The sequence below is a fragment of the Hyperolius riggenbachi genome, chromosome 4 (genome assembly GCF_040937935.1).
Source record: "Hyperolius riggenbachi isolate aHypRig1 chromosome 4, aHypRig1.pri, whole genome shotgun sequence".
NCBI lineage: Eukaryota > Metazoa > Chordata > Amphibia > Anura > Hyperoliidae > Hyperolius > Hyperolius riggenbachi.
Window position 1 is genome coordinate 221,283,013 of NC_090649.1, and position 18,232 is coordinate 221,301,244.

At 41.2% G+C, this 18,232-nt stretch overlaps 1 protein-coding gene across 5 annotated transcripts in view; it reads left to right on the forward strand.

The window, feature by feature from the left end:
* Positions 1-18,232, forward strand: part of CILK1 (ciliogenesis associated kinase 1) — a 166,084-nt gene that overhangs the window by 20,422 nt on the left and 127,430 nt on the right. For 4 of the 5 annotated variants that reach the window (XM_068281365.1, XM_068281367.1, XM_068281369.1 and 1 more), the window contains exons 2-6: positions 482-697; positions 1,563-1,617; positions 8,935-9,056; positions 12,037-12,116; positions 13,934-14,066. In XM_068281365.1, coding sequence (XP_068137466.1) covers positions 597-697; positions 1,563-1,617; positions 8,935-9,056; positions 12,037-12,116; positions 13,934-14,066 — 491 coding nt within the window. In that variant the 5' untranslated portion in view covers positions 482-596. The remainder of the gene's footprint in view (positions 1-481; positions 698-1,562; positions 1,618-8,934; positions 9,057-12,036; positions 12,117-13,933; positions 14,067-18,232) is intronic. The other variant, XM_068281366.1, reaches the window with a different exon arrangement.

Sequence of the window (18,232 nt, forward strand, 5' to 3'; positions counted from 1 at the left end):
TGATTTAGATGGAAGTGATTTTGAGCCCTTCTTTCCCCTATTTCCTCAAAAAATGCTGCAGGACCTGTGATTGTGATTAAGGAAAATGAACTCACCTCCAATAATTTCATTGGCCTAGCATTTCGTTCAGCCCCTAGCATGTTGTGTTTGCTTGCCACATGAGGGCAAGGTAAGTCTATGGATACTTACACACTATGGAGATGTGGTGCAATGGCAGTGCGATTGTCCTGCCTCGGACTCTTCTGCCAGAGGATGATCGCACCCTCAATAGGTGACACTAGTCTTTCTCAAACAGTTGTCACTATTGGGTTTATATGTTTACTGAATATTGCTATATGGTGTCAGTTTTCAGTACCAAATTCCTTTCCTTAAGCCCAAATATGTTAAATTGATAAAGGTTGTTTTGGTTTCTGCCTCCCCAAAGATGGTATTTGTTACTAACATCTGTTGTTTTTTGTTTGTTTGTTTGTTTTTTGCTCAGCACATGAATTCAGTATGTTGACTGCTTTTACTGTGACAGACTAGAAGATTCACTGTATTTATAGTGGAATTTCCTCTTGCTACGGCAATGTCCCTGCAAACCCTGGCCTGCCAGCATGAACCGTTATGCAACTATCAAGCAGCTTGGCGATGGTACATATGGCTCTGTTCTTCTTGCACGAAGTACGGAATCTGGAGAACTTGTTGCTATTAAAAAGTAAGTGTCTGTATGGAAAAACCTTTTAAAAGATTGCAACGATTTTGAATGGCTTTATAATAAATACTTTCAGTATGATATGTATTCTCTACAGAATTAAACCGTAGAAAGTCATCTCATATTATGCTGTTTTTATGCTATTCAGACATTTTAGGTACAAATGTTATTAACGTTCCTTTAGAACTGAACATTTCAAATTTGAAGAATGAAAGTGTAGCTGTATTTTTGTACAGCTGTGCCCCATAAAGGCTTTAAACCTCTTGTATGCCTGGATTCCTCTTTTTGCACTTGCTCACATAGGGCCTGATGCATAAAAGCGCGGTAATATTGCCGTGCACAGACAGTGCTTGGCAATATTACTGCTACTTCCCCTAGTGTGTACTGCGAATTACACTAGTAGTGTGGTACTTGAGTAGCGTCACCGTTGCTATGGTAATGCGCATTACTAATGGCATTACTGTTACTAATGTTTGTTACCAAAGCAACGATCGTGCTACTCTAGTACCGCAGGTCGCGTTTATAGCGTAACACGCGGTGCATGCTGCTACTGCCATGCTCTATCTGTGCAGGGCAATATTACCACAGTTATATTCCTAACTAACGCAATATCCAGCTTTGAAAGGCTGCATTGATTTAAGTCTGTGCATGCAGAGAGGCTTCTTGTTTATCATAATGGTGGGGTGAGAGGAATTAATTCTGAATAAGTTGAATAACTTTCATAGTTTTTGCTGCATATGCAGTTAACCAGTAAATGTACAACCCTCAGGTATAGCTAGATCACCAGACTGCTTTCATTCTATTGTTAAACTGTTTAGATTATTCTTCACAAATAATAAGATCCTTCTCTAACTGAATTACTCTACAGAATGAAGAGGAAATTTTACTCCTGGGATGAATGCATGAATCTTCGAGAACTGAAGGTAAGTTTCCCGATGAGTGATTTTTCTGCTAATCTGTCAGGACAGCCAGCATGCATTGTGCAGAGATGAGGTAAATAAATGTCTGTTTCAGATGGGTGATACACCATTACATGTTAGCTTAGACATATTCCAACTTCAAAGAACAAAAAGTGAGTGCACACCTAAGTACATGCTTGATCACTTCATCACTGTAAGCTCAAACGGTGCAACATCCAGAGATATAAAGATTCAGACTGTAGCTTCCATACAAGAAAAAAGATCCAGGAGCAACTCGTTTGGAAAAATATATAAAACTCCACAACTTTAATGAATCAATTGGATAAAAAATGATAGGCAGCATAAAAAACAGCTATACTTATCACAAGCCAGATGCACAGTCTAGGCAGCGGGTGCAGAAGGTGAGGTAGAGGTGTGGAGAACAGCAGATCGACAGCCGTTTCGCCCCACAATAAGGGCTTTTTCAAGATCAGTGATACCCCTTCACAATCGCACCTTTATATCCCAAACTCCTCCCCTGTGTTAACAATTAGCCAATAGGCTAAAAGGCCAAAAAGTGGTCTCACCTTTCTTGAATGAACGCTTTGCGACGTTCCATGGCACTCACAAACGTAATTTCCGTCGGACATGGACATTGCGGCCATTGAGACGCATCAGCGCTACTATTTTCCGCACAAGCAAGATCACAAATGATGGAAGTTAAAGGAATACTATCGATTCACATATTTTTTTCAATTGACACAGGAATTGTTTGGGAAGTGCTGCTAAGTACTGGTGTATACATTTTAGTACCAACTTCTTTGTTTACTGTTAGCAAAATACATTCAAAATTTACTGACGCCAAAACTGACGGCTGACTGAGCCATGAGGAGAGGGAAAATTCCCCTCACACTTGATTAGTTAACTCTATGTGTAGCTCTGTGTGTGACAGAGAAGAGAGCTCCCAACAGCTGCAGCTCCTGTGTCCTGCGTTTCTGACTGAAGTGTCTGAAGAGAGCAGAGGAAATGTAACTAATTGTCACAGCTTTTTTATATTGTTTTTGCTTTCAGAGTTTGATATGTTTGATATTTGCTTTCTGTAGTCTGATATGCCACTCTGGCTGTGCATTGAAGCAGACACCCCTTCTGCAATTGATTTGTGCTGCCTATCATTTTTTATCCAATTGATTCATTAAAGTTGTGGAGTTTTATATATTTTTCAACGAGTTGCTCCTGGATCTTAGCTTAGACATATGTTCTATAAAAGCATTGAACCTAATAAAATGTATTGAAAACCTGAGCACCCCCTATCCAAACAGGAGCGGCATGCAATTGATGGCTGTAGGTTGATTTTGATTGTTTACCTGTTTTGCCAGGTGACTAATGGTGTACCTTTAGTAGAGCTGCAGGCAATGCATACATTGGTAACTGGCCTGTTTTGGCAGTCTTGTCTGTTGAAGTGGAAGTTACAAAACCTTTTCCCCCTCGTATTTAGAAAATGGCAGATAAGGGTTAGGACCTTCATATTATTCCCGTCTTTGCTACCTTTAGGGCAGTTTTCTTAAAAAGACTCATGAGGCGACGCTTAGAATCTATTTTTATGCACCAGGGGCCTCTTCCAGCCCCTAGCAGCCATTTTAGTCCCTCCAGCGGCTCTGGTCCTCCTCAGTGTCCTGTTGGCCAGCCGTAAAGAGCGGCAAGCTGGCGCTTCTGCACCTGTGCAAGCATCCATGTTCTCTGCCGCGTACTGCACCTGTGCAGTAGTAGTGTGCAGGCTCAGTACGCGCCAGATGACGTGGACGCGTGGGCACTCATGACAGAAGCGCCAGGTCGTCGCTTTTTACAGGGAACCAGCACAACACCGAGGAGGACCAGAGCTGCAGCGAGGGACTGAAATGGTTCCTAGGGGCTGGAAGAAGTCCCAGGTGAGTAAAAAAAAAAAAAAAGATTATAAGCGTTGCCTCATGAGTCCTTTCAATTTTCTACTGTGCATACAGGTTATTCTTTTGCTGACATTCCATCAAGTAATAAGCTAATTACAATTTTTTTTCTGAATTATATTAACCGGAATAGTACAGTATTGCTTCTTCACTAGATGACATGCTGTTGATAATCAGGTGCCAATGCTAGAGCAACTTTGCCTCCTAATGTGTAACTCAGCACATGCTTTAGCACAGGCTAAAGGTGCGTACACACCTGTGATGTGTGGCGGCATTGCTGGGCCGCCAGTACAGGCGTGTGTCCGTTGTGTGGCTGACGACGCGTACTGTTGCTATGCGAAGGAGTGGCGTCTTCAAGGAATTTGGGCGTCCGTCGAGTGAGTTGAGCCGTGTGGATGGTTTGGAGGTTGTGAGTTGGGGGGTGCCATACCCTCGCTTGATTATCAGCCGAGGTGGTCGTTTTCATCCGACTTTAGTCAAGTGCGTTTATGAGCCTCAACATTTCCAGCTGTGAAGATAAATAGGCTCAAAAACTACAAGTCCAAGTTCGTATTGGTGGATCGTTCCTAATGTGGGCGTTCGTAAGTCGGGGTCTATCTGTATATGACATCAGCTGATCAAAGAGTTTATGCAGCGACAGGGCTGTGGAGTCGGTACAAAAATCTTCCGACTCCAACTCCGACTCCTCAGTTTCTGAAACCACGACTCCGACTCCGGGTACCCAAAATTGCTCAGACTCCGACTCCTCGACTCCGACTCCTTAGTCTAATACTTAACAGGGCTGTGGATTTTGTACAAAAATCATGCGACTCCGACTCCCGACACCGACTTCTCAGTTTCTGAAACCACGACTCCGACTCCAACTCCGGGTGCCCAAAATTACTCCGACTCCTCGACTCCAACTCCGACTCCACAGCCCTGTGTAGCGATAACCTCAGATCTAGGAAACGTGTACCTGGAGTGGGGCTTTCAATAATGGTCTACAGTGTTGCAGCATATGTTTTCCATAGGATAAAATCCAAATCCCATTTGGCTTTGCATACCAGGAAGAAGGTGTGCTGTAGTACAGATTTTGTACTGAGCATAGATACCTTTTTATCAGCTTAAAGAAGATCTATAGTCAAAACGCGGAGTGTCCATGAAACGTAGTTGCTAATATATATTACTAACAGTGGAAATTAAATCTGCCTGTACCCTGTTGGCTATACCCTTATAGAGTTTTTGATAGAGCTGAAATTTTGAAATGAATCAGATACCTGGACTACCACTTTGCTCCTGTAGATATTAGATCACACTACCCACCCCTTTTCCCCCAAAAAATTCTTTAGGTATATTAACAGAAAATTGGTTGAACGTGTTCTAGTTTATTTTATAGATCTGTTATATTTAAAGCTAATGTCTGCTCTACTAAAACATCTAATTGTTTTTTGGCTACTTAACAGAGCTCTGTACTGGTCTGTGGAGCAGTGTATAAAAGCAACCTCCCAGATGTGCATGTCACTGTTAACCACACTACCATTTGCCCTACCTCTCAAGCCCACTGTCTGGGTGTCACCCTGGACTCTGTACTCTCCTTCACTCCCCACATCCAAAACCTCACAAAGTCCTGCAACTTCCACTTCCGTAACATCTGCAAGATCCACCCTTTCCTGACCCCTACCACCGAACTCCTCATCCATGCCCTCATAATTTCCTGCCTTGACTACTGCAATGCCCTTCTGTCTGGTCTCCCTATGACCAGAATTGCCTCACTGCAGTCCATCATGAATGCGGCACCCAGAAGTATCCACTCCTCCCATCGCTTTACCACGGGGGCTTCCTTATGTGAATCCCTCCACTAGCTTCCTATCCAGTCCAGAATCAGATTCAAGATACTGTGTCTGACCTACAAATCTGTCCACAAAACCTGTCTAACCTACATTTCCGATCTTACTCAGTGGTACACACTTAGCCGCTCACTCTGCTCCTCCAATGAACTTCGCCTGACCCCCACCCCCCCAACATCACCTAGCCCCATACACGTTTCCAGGACTTCTCAAGAGCTGCTTCAACACTTCCTACCTCCACCCATTAGGGCATCCCCCTCCTTCAACATCTTCAAGAAGGCCCTCAAAACTCACCTTTTCACTCTGGCCTACCATCCCGCAGATAAACTCTGGTCCCCTATCTTTCGTGTCCCTACCTCTCCCTCTAGATTATAAGTCTTCAGGCAGGGTCCTCCTCCTTGTGTGTCTTACCCAGTGGTCCTCAAACTAAGGCCCGCGGGCCTAATATGGCCCCCTGAGGCTTTTTTACCGGCCCCCCACACACAATATGTATTACTTATAGATGCGGTCAGCTACATCTTTAACCCCTTTACCCCCCGCGGTACGAATTTCTCCGTCCCTTTTTTCCCCTCTAAAAAACCAAGGGACGGAGAAATCCGTACCTTCCGCGCTACCACCGCTGTCCGCGCTCCCGCCGCTCGTGTACGCCGCCGCCCGCTCTCCCGGAGATCAATGAACGGGAAAATCCATTCTTGTTCGTTGATCTAAGCCCCCGCAATGATCTGCTGCTTCTTTGACAAACCGCGCGATCATTGTGATTTTCCCAGCCTCATACTGTCGCATGTAAACAAACTCACTGTGGCCATCTTGTGGCCAAATAGTAAAACTACACCCTAAAGCATTTTACATATGCAAATACACTAGTTTTACACAATAAATTAACTCATTACCTCCTACACTCGCCAATTTATTTTTTTTTGTAATTAAAAAAAAAAAAATTACAATAAAAAAAAAACAAAAACATAAATAGTTACCTTAGGGACTGAACTTTTTAAATATTTATGTCAAGAGGGTATAACACTGTTACTTTATAAACTATGGGCTTGTAATTAGTGATGGATGCAAAACTGAAAAAAATGCACCTTTATTTCCAAATAAAATATTGGCGCCAAACATTGTGATAGGGACATAATTTAAACGGTTTTATAACCGGGACAAATGGGCAAATACATTTCATGTGTTTTAATTACAGTAGCATGCATTATCTAAAAACTATAATGGCCGAAAACTGAAAAATAATCATTTTTTCCTATTTTCCCATTAAAACACATTTAGAATAAAATAATTCTTGGCATAATGTCCCACCTAAAGAAAGCCTAATTGGTGGCGAAAAAAACAAGATATAGTTCATTTCATTGCGATAAGTAATAATAAAGTTATAGACGAATGAATGGAAGGAGCGCTGAAAGGTGAAAATTGCTCTGGTGTTCAAGGGGTAAAACCCCTCAGTGGTGAAGTGGTTAAATATTGGTGGTCCACATATGGAATAGCAGTGCTGGCACCACCCATCCACATGGAATCCAGAAAGCAGTAATTTGCTGTTTTCCAATCAAATTCCACATCAGGTGACACTGCTGTCCAATTGGACTGCAGATTGTCACCTGGGTATGCTTCACTGTCTGGTGCACAAAGACTTCTACATCATTTCCTGCATACTTCAGCCCTCCAGCAGTCTGAAGTATGTTGACCTGGCCCTCGACCCAAAATATTTGGGGACCCCTGGTCTTAACTGATCAGGCACCTCCATTACTGTGCATCCATGCTATGCATTTGATTGAACTCAACTGGCCTAATCTCCATGCTCCCATCCAGCGACTGACTAAGCATTACCTTGTACTCATACTGTGCTGCGTGATCTGGTTTTTCTTGTATTCCTGTATTGTCTTATTGCCGGATGTCACCCCTAAATATTGTCTGTAACCTTAACTAATGTCCAACGCTGCTTAATATGTTGGCGCTTTATAAATACAATAAATAAATAAACTGGGACAATACAGTCAAGTATCTGCGCAGTAAATTGTTTTTTATTTTCAGCTAGCTCTTTGAGATGCATGCAAATTTATTTTAATTATGATTAATTCAGCGTTGAGCTATGTCTTGCATCCACTGAATACAGCCATTTTTGCACAATGCTAGATAAGTGGGCATAAATGTGATTTCTGTTCCTCATCAACCAGTGATAAGACTTATCTCTTTCCATATCTGTTAAGAACATTGATAGGCAGCAGCAATAGGAAACCTTGTTATAGAGTTTACTGAAATTGTATGTATTGACTATTTTAGAAATGGTAGTACAGTACACAAAATATCTTCTAACTCTGCTCCTATGCCTTGTTGTATTTATCCCTGACTTATATCCGTTTTAGCTTATGCATAGTGATAAGATGAGAGTGTGCAAATTTGGACAGAGGTGCCAGGCAGGTTAAAATGATCTAAAAACAACTAAAAAGGAGGAGTACAGGTGGACTTACCTCCTGAAATGATGGACAATCGAGATTGTTCAAATCGCAAATAACAATTTATTTTGGCCCTCCGCAACGCGTTTCGCAGGTATAACCTGCGCATTGCCACTATTGGACCTTTTTGAGCTTGCACTCCTTGCCTGATGAAGCGGGTTATACCTGCGAAACGCATTGCGGAGTGCCAAAATAAATTGTTATTTGCGATTTGAACAATCTCGATTGTCCATCATTTCAGGAGGTAAGTCCACCTGTACTCCTCCTTTTTAGTTGTTTTTAGATCATTTTAACCTGCCTGGTGCCTCTGTCCAAATTTGCACAGTATATAGTCCACCTTGGGTGGAGGGGGCTCTCTCCTTACTATCTACAGAGAGCGACTTCTTAAACCTGAATGGGGTCAGGTTCTAATGCTCCCCACCTGCATTTCAAGTGGTTGCCTATGTGGTAACCTGTGTTTGTGAGTATATCCACATCTGTTAATTATTTTGCCAACAATTGCTAGACTTACTGCACCATATTGGGCTCTCGGTTTTTCTTTTTTGTTTCAAGTGCATGATAAGATGAGAGGTTTAACAGGACAAGAGTGGACAATTAGGGCAGACAGTTTTTTTTCACCAGACTCCCTTACGCCAATTTTTACATTCTTCAGTAAACAATAAATGTCCATACACAGGAATGTAAAGCAGGCCGTTGTCCTGGGACTACCTGTAATCCTTTGAAGCAACTTCTTAACCTTACTATTCAGTAGTTCGTCATGTGCTCTGTTCTAGTTATCCTCCAACCTCAACCAATAGGGTGACAGCGCGGTAGCTGAGCAGCATATTCTGTTGCAGCATTATCTGTACTGTGGAGGAGAAATGATGGTTGTTAATGAGCGGCTTTGTATGGCATGAGACCAAAGAATCATCATGCACTCATTTATCGGTCATCATTTAGCAACCTTGCCATGGCAAATAGTTAAATAATACTGAAGGGTAGCTGTACAAATATTAGATTCTTGTCCAGGACAGTCCAGAATTACCATCGGTCTCTGAAGTGAGGATTGTCTAGCTTGTGTATGAGGCTTAACTTGTGATCATATTGTAAAGTATTTGCTTTGTGACTTTTTTTTTCTAGTCTCTGAGGAAGCTTAACCATGCCAATGTCATTAAACTGAAGGAGGTTATTAGGGAAAATGATCACCTCTACTTTGTATTTGAGTATATGAAGGAAAATCTCTACCAGCTGATGAAAGACCGGTATGTGTTTTCTTAACTGAATACTATATGTTCTTTATATACCTCATATACTTTTTTGTATGTTTTCATGAGGAGCATAGTCTTGTGAAATTAGCCAGGAATGTATCAAGTTTGGATTAATAAAAATCAAATGACAGAGAAAGAAACCTGTAAAACTGCGGGCATATAATCTACTGTTTGTCTATCATCTCCACTTTACTCTCTAAATGTATTCTGGTTTGTATCCTCCAGTTATCCTTCTGACAAATAGGACAATTCTCTACAGGTTGCTGAAATGTCCTGCTTGGAAGAACTTTGGGTAAGGAGGATTAGGAAACTAAATGCATATAATTGGGTAACGTCCTTTTTTATCAAACGTGAAGGATCAAAAACACAAAGTCCTTTTAAGGGCAGTCCACCTTGCCCAAAGTGATCTAAGTGATTTATAGCAAAGGACTTGAATTCAAAAAACGAAGAGGTACAGTGCAGTTTGGCAAAAACTTGTAGAAAAACTTTATTAGTACAAAATATCAAAAAAAATGTTTAAAAGCTTTTTCAATTCCACACATATCATAGGTCTTCATATAGGTTAAATCACTGCCATAAGGCATAGATGATTGAAGCCGATAGGTAAGTATTGTATTCTGGCTTGGTTTTATTTTGAAGGAGATTTTTGTATCTTATAGGCAACGACACATGTTCGTTTCGGGCTCCTTATATCATAATTTTGCCCTTCATCAGGCCGCAATACAAGTTTCTAAAATACAAACAATAAAAACAAATATTAAAAACAAGGCTCCAGAGACAATACGCTCAAAACAGAGCAATAAGTAAGGAAGAGAAGCTCCACCATTGTGATTTCTGGTATGCAATCCACCTGGTCCAGAATGAGTTCTGAACCTGCATATCAGAGAGAGAATTGAAATGTAGACACCAATATGTATGAGGCTCATGTAATAAAGTAAGTAAAGAGAGACCGTGAACTATAGGAAAAAAATGTTTTGAAGCAGATCTGCCACAAGGACTAGTAAATATCAGTCAATGCATCACTGCTAGTGACTAGAAGTCCCTAGAGATCACACACCATTCTAATACAGGAAAGTTAGAATCATTCGAAGCACCCAGAGTCCACCAATAGTGAAAAAAAGAGGAAACCGTGAACTTTAGGAAAAGGAGTCTAATAGCAGATCTGCAATAAGGACTAGTAAATATCAGTCCATGCACAACTGCTAGTGACTAGAAGTCCCCAGAGATCACACACCATACTAATACAGAAAGGTTAGAGTCATTCAGAGCACCAAGGGTCCACCAATACAGGTAAAAAGTGCAAAGTTCAATAAGAAGTATTCCAAATACAAGTATTTAAAATACAATGTGGGATACACTGGCACAAACCTGTATAGCAAAGAGAATCAGCACAAGGCCAGAGAGTTATAAAGAATTAGGCGTAGGCATCCAAACCAAGCAGATGCACATAGGGAACTGTAAAAATACAGAAATAAATATATATGTATAATTGCTAAGAATAAAATACAATACAGGTACCCCAACACAGAGCGCCCCCGATGTCCCCTTTTGAACGCAATAAACATCAGTCTGATTATACCAGCATAGGGACACAATTCCTTCAGCAAAGGCGAAAAAGTCCTCCATAGTATCATAATAGATAAGATATATGTCCACAAAATTGATTATACAGTGCTGTAACTAAAGCATACATACATCGCTTTCCATAGGGTTAAATAAATCCACTTCCGCCTTCACTTAGTTTTATCTTTATGGCATTTCCGCCTTATGTAGCCTCTGAATGACTCTAACCTTTCTGTATTAGTATGGTGTGTGATCTCTGGGGACTTCTAGTCACTAGCAGTTGTGCATGGACTGATATTTACTAGTCCTTATTGCAGATCTGCTATTAGACTTCTTTTCCTAAAGTTCACGGTTTCCTCTTTTTTTCACTATTGGTGGACTCTGGGTGCTTCGAATGATTCTAACTTTCCTGTATTAGAATGGTGTGTGATCTCTAGGGACTTCTAGTCACTAGCAGTGATGCATTGACTGATATTTACTAGTCCTTGTGGCAGATCTGCTTCAAAACATTTTTTTCCTATAGTTCACGGTCTCTCTTTACTTACTTTATTACATGAGCCTCATACATATTGGTGTCTACATTTCAATTCTCTCTCTGATATGCAGGTTCAGAACTCATTCTGGACCAGGTGGATTGCATACCAGAAATCACAATGGTGGAGCTTCTCTTCCTTACTTATTGCTCTGTTTTGAGCGTATTGTCTCTGGAGCCTTGTTTTTAATATTTGTTTTTATTGTTTGTATTTTAGAAACTTGTATTGCGGCCTGATGAAGGGCAAAATTATGATATAAGGAGCCCGAAACGAACATGTGTCGTTGCCTATAAGATACAAAAATCTCCTTCAAAATTAAACCAAGCCAGAATACAATACTTACCTATCGGCTTCAATCATCTATGCCTTATGGCAGTGATTTAACCTATATGAAGACCTATGATATGTGTGGAATTGAAAAAGCTTTTAAACATTTTTTTTGATATTTTGTACTAATAAAGTTTTTCTACAAGTTTTTGCCAAACTGCACTGTACCTCTTCGTTTTTTGAATTCAAGTCCTTTGCTATAAATCACTAAGGAGGATTAGGAGGCAAGCCGGTGACCGCCGGGTGCCCACCAAAATTAGCTGGGTGGAGCACTCCGCTAAAAGAGCCTGAGAGGAACACTGTACTCTTTATATGAATGCTTTCTTCTGTCTGACAAATTCAACATATATGGAGTTGAACTGCTGGATTTACTATGTTTATGGCATGTTGTGTTTCTCTTTGGTCCATTGAGCTTGCAAAAGACAATAACAATTCTCTGTTAAAAAAGAGAAGAAAAGAATGTCCTTTGCTATAATCTAGACTGTCACTCTATGGACAATTTTACTGTTCACCGAGTTATACAAATTTTTTTTGTTCCTCTCACTTAACAGGAATAAGTTGTTTCCAGAATCCACAATTAGAAATATCATGTATCAGATACTCCAAGGGCTTGCTTTTATACACAAATACGGTGAGGCCATGTTTTCTTTATATTTTTTTAGATTGCTGTTCTGAATAATTGTTTTGTGCATCAAAATGTACTCAGGTTTGGTAGGGCTGATGTGTTTATTGCACAGCTGTTAAAGAAAACCTGAACTGAAAATTAAAAGTCAAAATAAGCATACACAAGTCATACTTACCTTCCATGTAGTCTACTGCTCAGTGTCTCTCCCCTGTCCCGCGTCCTGTTTGTTCACTGTGATGAAGGGAATTTTCCGTCCTCCATTTTGAAAATGGCCATTACCCATAACAGCTTTCTGGTCAGCACACAGTTAAACTGTAACATCGCCCACTTGAGCCATAGGGAAACATGGACATTACCTGGTACATCAGTTTTCCTCTCAGCTATAACTGACAGCAACTGATATTTTACTGACAGCAACTGATATATTTCAGATCTGACAAAATATTGTCAGAACTGGAAGGGATTATTGTCAGAAGAAAATGGTGCGCTTCTGAGAGGAACTGATGGCAAGGTAACTATGTAATGTTCATTTGAAGTTACCTCATGTGTTTATTTTAAATATTTTTACTCAGTACAGGTTCTCTTTAAGGAAGTTCGTAACTCTTTTGTAAGTAATTTTTTCAGCTTTTACATTTTTTTAAAGACCACTACCTATGCTACACAGTGTGGTCAAAAGTATGTGGACATAAGACCTCTGCATGTACTTGGTGAACATTACGCACATTGTGGCGTAGTGGATAGCAGTCTCTCATTACAGTGCTGGGTCCACAGTGCAAATCCTAACCACAGCATCATCTGTACAGAGTTTGTATGTTCTTCCCTTGTCTGCTTGGGTTTCCTCCGGGCACGTTGATTTCTTCCCACATCCCAAAAACTTACATATAAGTTAATTGGCTCACTTTTAAATTGGACCCTTTTAGAGACAGTTGGTAAGAAAACTATATATTCTTTAAAGCTCTGGAGAAGTTGTCAGCGCTATATAACTACTAAATAACAATTTCCAAATCATTGCCATCAATATGGATTAGGTCCCACTAGTAACACAGGTTACAATAGTTGCGCTATGTGCGATACAGTGATGTAAAATTGCCATGCACGCTCAGCGCCTGGAAGATTTGCCATAGGATAGTGAACTAACTTCATAGTGTTTGTTGTGGGGAACAAGAAACATAAAGATAAATATCTATTGGTCCCACTTATCCAGTGGATTGCAGTGCGATGCACATTATCACTGCAACACATTTTTGTGCACTGTATAATTATAAGCTAGACTTTTTAATTATATGTTTCTGTTTGTGTTCTAAAAATAAACAGTACAATGCACTGAGAAGGAAATATGATGGTATTAAAGAGGAACTCCAGTGAAAATAATGTAATAAAAAAAGTGCTTCATTTTTACAATACTAATGTATAAATGATTTAGTCAGTGTTTGCTCATTGTAAAATCTTTCCTCTCCCAGATTCACATTCTGACATGTATTACATGGTGACATTTTTACTGTGGGCAGGTTATGTAGCTGCTGCTAGCTGTTTTCTGTTGGAGACAGCTGTAAACAGCTTATTTCCTGTCTGTGAACCTTGTTACATTGTGGCAGTTTGCCCAGAGTACCTCGGTACCAGAACTTCTTGTGGGAGGGGTTTCACCACAATATCAGTCATACAGCGCCCCCTGATGGTCTGTTTGTGAAATGCAATAGATTTGTCATGTAAAAGGGGGTATCAGCTACTGATTGGGATAAAGTTAAATTCTTGGTCGGAGTTTCTCTTTAAACTAACATGTGAAAATTTTGTGTGATCTAATATATATTTATTTTTTTGGGTAGGGTTCTTTCACAGAGACTTAAAGCCTGAGAACCTTCTATGTATGGGTCCAGACCTTGTTAAAATAGCAGATTTTGGACTGGCTCGGGAGACCAGATCACGCCCTCCTTACACAGATTATGTGTCAACTAGATGGTAAGCCATCTTAGGAAAGTGCAAGTAATTATTAAAGCAGAATTCTACTATGTTATGGTTTTTGGGACATTTACCCTCACTCCCTGTTCTCTGTAACGGTGGTCACTGGGGCATTTCACTCCCTGTTCTCTGAAGCAGTGGTCACTGGAGCATTACCCTCACTTCCTGCTCTCTGTAACTGTGGTCATTCAGAGCATTTCCTTCACTTCCTGTTCACTGTAACAGTGGTCACTGGGGCATTTCACTTTCTGTTCTCTATAACAGTAGTCCCTGGAACATTTCTGCTCACTTGCCATTCTTTAAAACAGTGGAGTATTTCCCTTTACTTCTTATCCTTTGTAACAGTGGTTACTGGAACATTTTCCTCACTTCCCATTCTCTGTAACTGTGGCGACTGGTACATTTCCCGTCACTTCCTCTCCTCTAACTGGTCACTAGGATATTTCTTTCACTTCTTGTTCTCTGTAGCTTTGGTCACTGGGACATTTCCCCCTTCTTATTCTCTGCAACAATGGTCACTAGGGACATTATTATGGAGCCTACTATGACTGGGAGCACTATAATGGAAAACACTTTAAGGGATGGCAGTGGCATGAGAAGTTGTAAAATGCGGAGGACTATAGGAAGTGGAATGAGGCTATGACCCTACCTCGTTCCTATGCATTTGGAATTTTTTAACATTTGTCCCTATAGGTATCTCCAAAATATTTGATGGCCACAGCACTTGGTGTGAGCATGACTGCACTACACTGTGTGCCTCCTACCGAAAATAGTTTTAATTTCTGTCTCTGTCCCTATTGGAGAGAATTCCTTAAAGCGGATCTATGTTGCAGCTGATACAAATCCTAAAATATATTTCCATAGTTTCTACTTCCTACTTTCATGGAAGCAGACATATTGTTAACATCCAGTGCTTTCAAATTAGCTTATCTACCATGGCAGTCAGGTGACACGGGAGAGATCAAATTACAACTTATGATTAGACACTTTCACACAAACAGCAGCGCAAGAAAGGAGAAATTGCTGCTAGAGGTGCGCTGGCTTCACAGCGCAAAGGGGGAGAAATGTATGTCTAAGGTACCTCAGCGCAATGGATAACAATATATCCGCATAAAACAGGGTGGTCACAGTACCTGTTCCTAGGGTTCCCACCTCTAGTACTCTGCGGAGTAAATACAAACGGATCTGTGATCTTGCTGTAATCCCGACAAGCACACACCACTCCGTATAGGTGTCAGTCACACTGGACGGATTTCCGGCTTTCTAGGTCATGTGATCCACGCTGCTAATGGTGGATGGATCCCCTGTGCGTTCCAAGAGCGTCCTCTGCGTCAACTGCAAGAGAAGCGGAAACAATAGTGCACACTGTGTGGGGCCAGAAAAGACCAGGCGCGGGAATCCACTTACTAGATTAAAACTTGTTTAATAGCAGTATTGCAATGTAGCCGAAACTCGAGTACTGCGCATGTCAGTTCGGGTCGGGCACCGGAGACCAGCGGGAGCCTGCGGAGCGGCGGCGAGGGCACCTCCTGCCTGCCACGGGCTGGAGGAAGCCCCAGGTAAGTGGAAATTGATTTTTATTTTTTAACCCAGCTCCCTGAACCTTCCCTGAACCTTCCCTTTAAGACACTCTAGTTGTTATCTATGCAAAACAAGCCATTCAGCTCCACGACTTTCAAAGTCGCAGAGAGCTCTGTTATCTGAAGTTTATTATCTCAGCTGTCAGGCTTTTTCTTCTGCAGAGAACAGTCCAGGACAGGTCAAAAGTTCACAGCCTGCTCTGTAAAAAATCAATTAGAATGCTGAGTAGTGGGGAAACTGCAAATATTAGTGAATGATGCAATGTTATAAAAAACATTATATAACTGAAAATAAAAATGAGGATATTTTCTTTGCTTCTAATATTCTAGTAATTACCCGTACTACACAACCAATTCATTATATCATAATTTTTTTATTTTTTTTTGCTTCAGTGTCTCTTTAACCACATAAGGACCACAGTCTTTTCACCCCTTAAGGACCAGAGCCTTTTTTCCATTCAGGCCACTGCAGCTTTAACGGTTTATTGCTCGGTCATACAACCTACCACGTAAATTAGTTTAATACAGTTTTCTTTTGGTGCTATTTGATTGCTGCTGCGATTTTTAGTTTTTATTATATTCATCAAAAAAAGACATGAAAAATGATCAAAGAAATCCCGCTACACCAGATGGTGGGGTGAGGTAAAAAAAAGTTTTTCTTTATTCTTTATTCCATATCAGTGTCACAGATAGAGATGTCGCGAACCTCTGATTTTCGATTCGCGAACCCTGTTCGCGAACTGCCGCGGAAGGTTCAGTTTGCACGAACTTCCGCGAACCGCAATAGACTTCAATGGGGAGGCGAACTTTGAAAACTAGAAACATTTATGCTGGCCAGAAAAGTGATGGAAAAGATGTTTCAAGGTGTCTTAACACCTGACATCTTTCAGTGACTACAAGAGGGGAACATTTTTTTTCAAAAATACCTTATAGTTTTTGAGAAAATCATTATAAAATAACTCCTTCAGACCGTGGGAAAATGAAACGCCCGCCGACTTTAACAGTTAATAGCAAAGCCCCTTTAAAAGCTAGAAACCCCAAACTTGCAGGAAATGTTAAGGAGAACAGTGGGAACAAGAGGACATTTTTTTTTTTCAAAAAGACCTTATAGTTTTTGAGAAAATCAATTTTAAAGTATCAATGTCAATTCTCCTTCTGACCGTGGGAAAATATACCCCCGCCGACTTTAATGGTTAATTGCAAAGCCCCTTTAAAAGCTAGCAACACCAAAATTACTGGGAATGTTAAGAAGAACAGTGGGAACAAGAGGGAAAAAATGTTTCAAGACCGTATAGTTTTTGAGAAAATGGATTTTAAAGTAAAAAAAAAAAAAGTTGATTCATTAAAAAAGAACCGATTAATTACAAAGATCCGGCTCATTCATGAGCCGTTAGTATAGCAGAGAATGCGTCCTCGGCAGGACGTGAAGCTGCTGGCTCCCGCTGCTGTCTCTCCCCACCTGCCTGCACCTGTCAAACCCCACCTAGGCTGGCACCCATGGGTGCACTGGGTGCCAGCCTAGGTGGCGGTTGACAGGTGCATACAGGCAGGTGGGGAGAGACAGCGGGTGCTAGCGGCTATGCGTAGGAAAGGACGCATTCTCTGCTATGTGGGGGGCTTCGGAGATCTTCAATCAACTTAATAGAAGATTGCAACATAAAGAGGATACTGTAATTCGTTGGATCATTTACCGAGGATATTGGCGTGGGAAATTTTTTTTTTTTAAAGGTACAGGTAAGTATTTCTGGTTAATTAAGAAAATTAAAGGACTTTTTTTGTGGTTGTGTTTTTATTTCATTTAACCCTTTGTGGAAATGGGTAAGGGGTACTTTGTAACCCTATACTCATTTCTCCTGGGAGGGGGTGGGCATCTGGGGTCCCCTTCTTAAAGGGGACTCCCAGATGCCACCATGAACCCCTCCCCCAGGGAGGCATCGCCCCCACCTCCTCCTGGGGCACCAGTGGGGGGGGGAGGGGAAGGCTTGGTCGCCCCTACCCCCGGAGCCCCCCATACCATGGACCATGCGGGCTGGTATAGCTCAGGGTGCGAAGCCCCAGTCGGCCGGGGCTCTGAATTCTGGCTATCCCAGCCTGCATGGGGGACAAGGGGTTACAGAGGCTCGGGAGGGGGGACCCCACGTCATTTTTTTTTTTCAGATTTCCTACACTCAACACATATAAATATTAATAATAATAATAAAAAAAATATATATATATATATGTATATATGTGTGTGTATGTATGTATACATATATATATATATATATATATATATATATATATATATATATATATATACTTTTTTTTTTTTTAAGGACGAGGCCACAAGTATGAAAAAAGTTAAATACCATTTCATAATGCGTCCAATGTATGCACACATATTGATGACGCGGCAGGAGGAGGCCCTAGTGCTGCGCAGCCGCAATCGCGTCTATGCGGACTGCGCAGCCGCGGCAATCTGTGGCGGACATATTGAGTGGGGAATGAGAACCCGACCCGTTTGGAGGGGTTGGGAGTCCGGGACCCGACCGGGGCGGGTATTACTGCGGGAGCCATGGCGGAATGAATGGGAGGGCGCAGATGGCG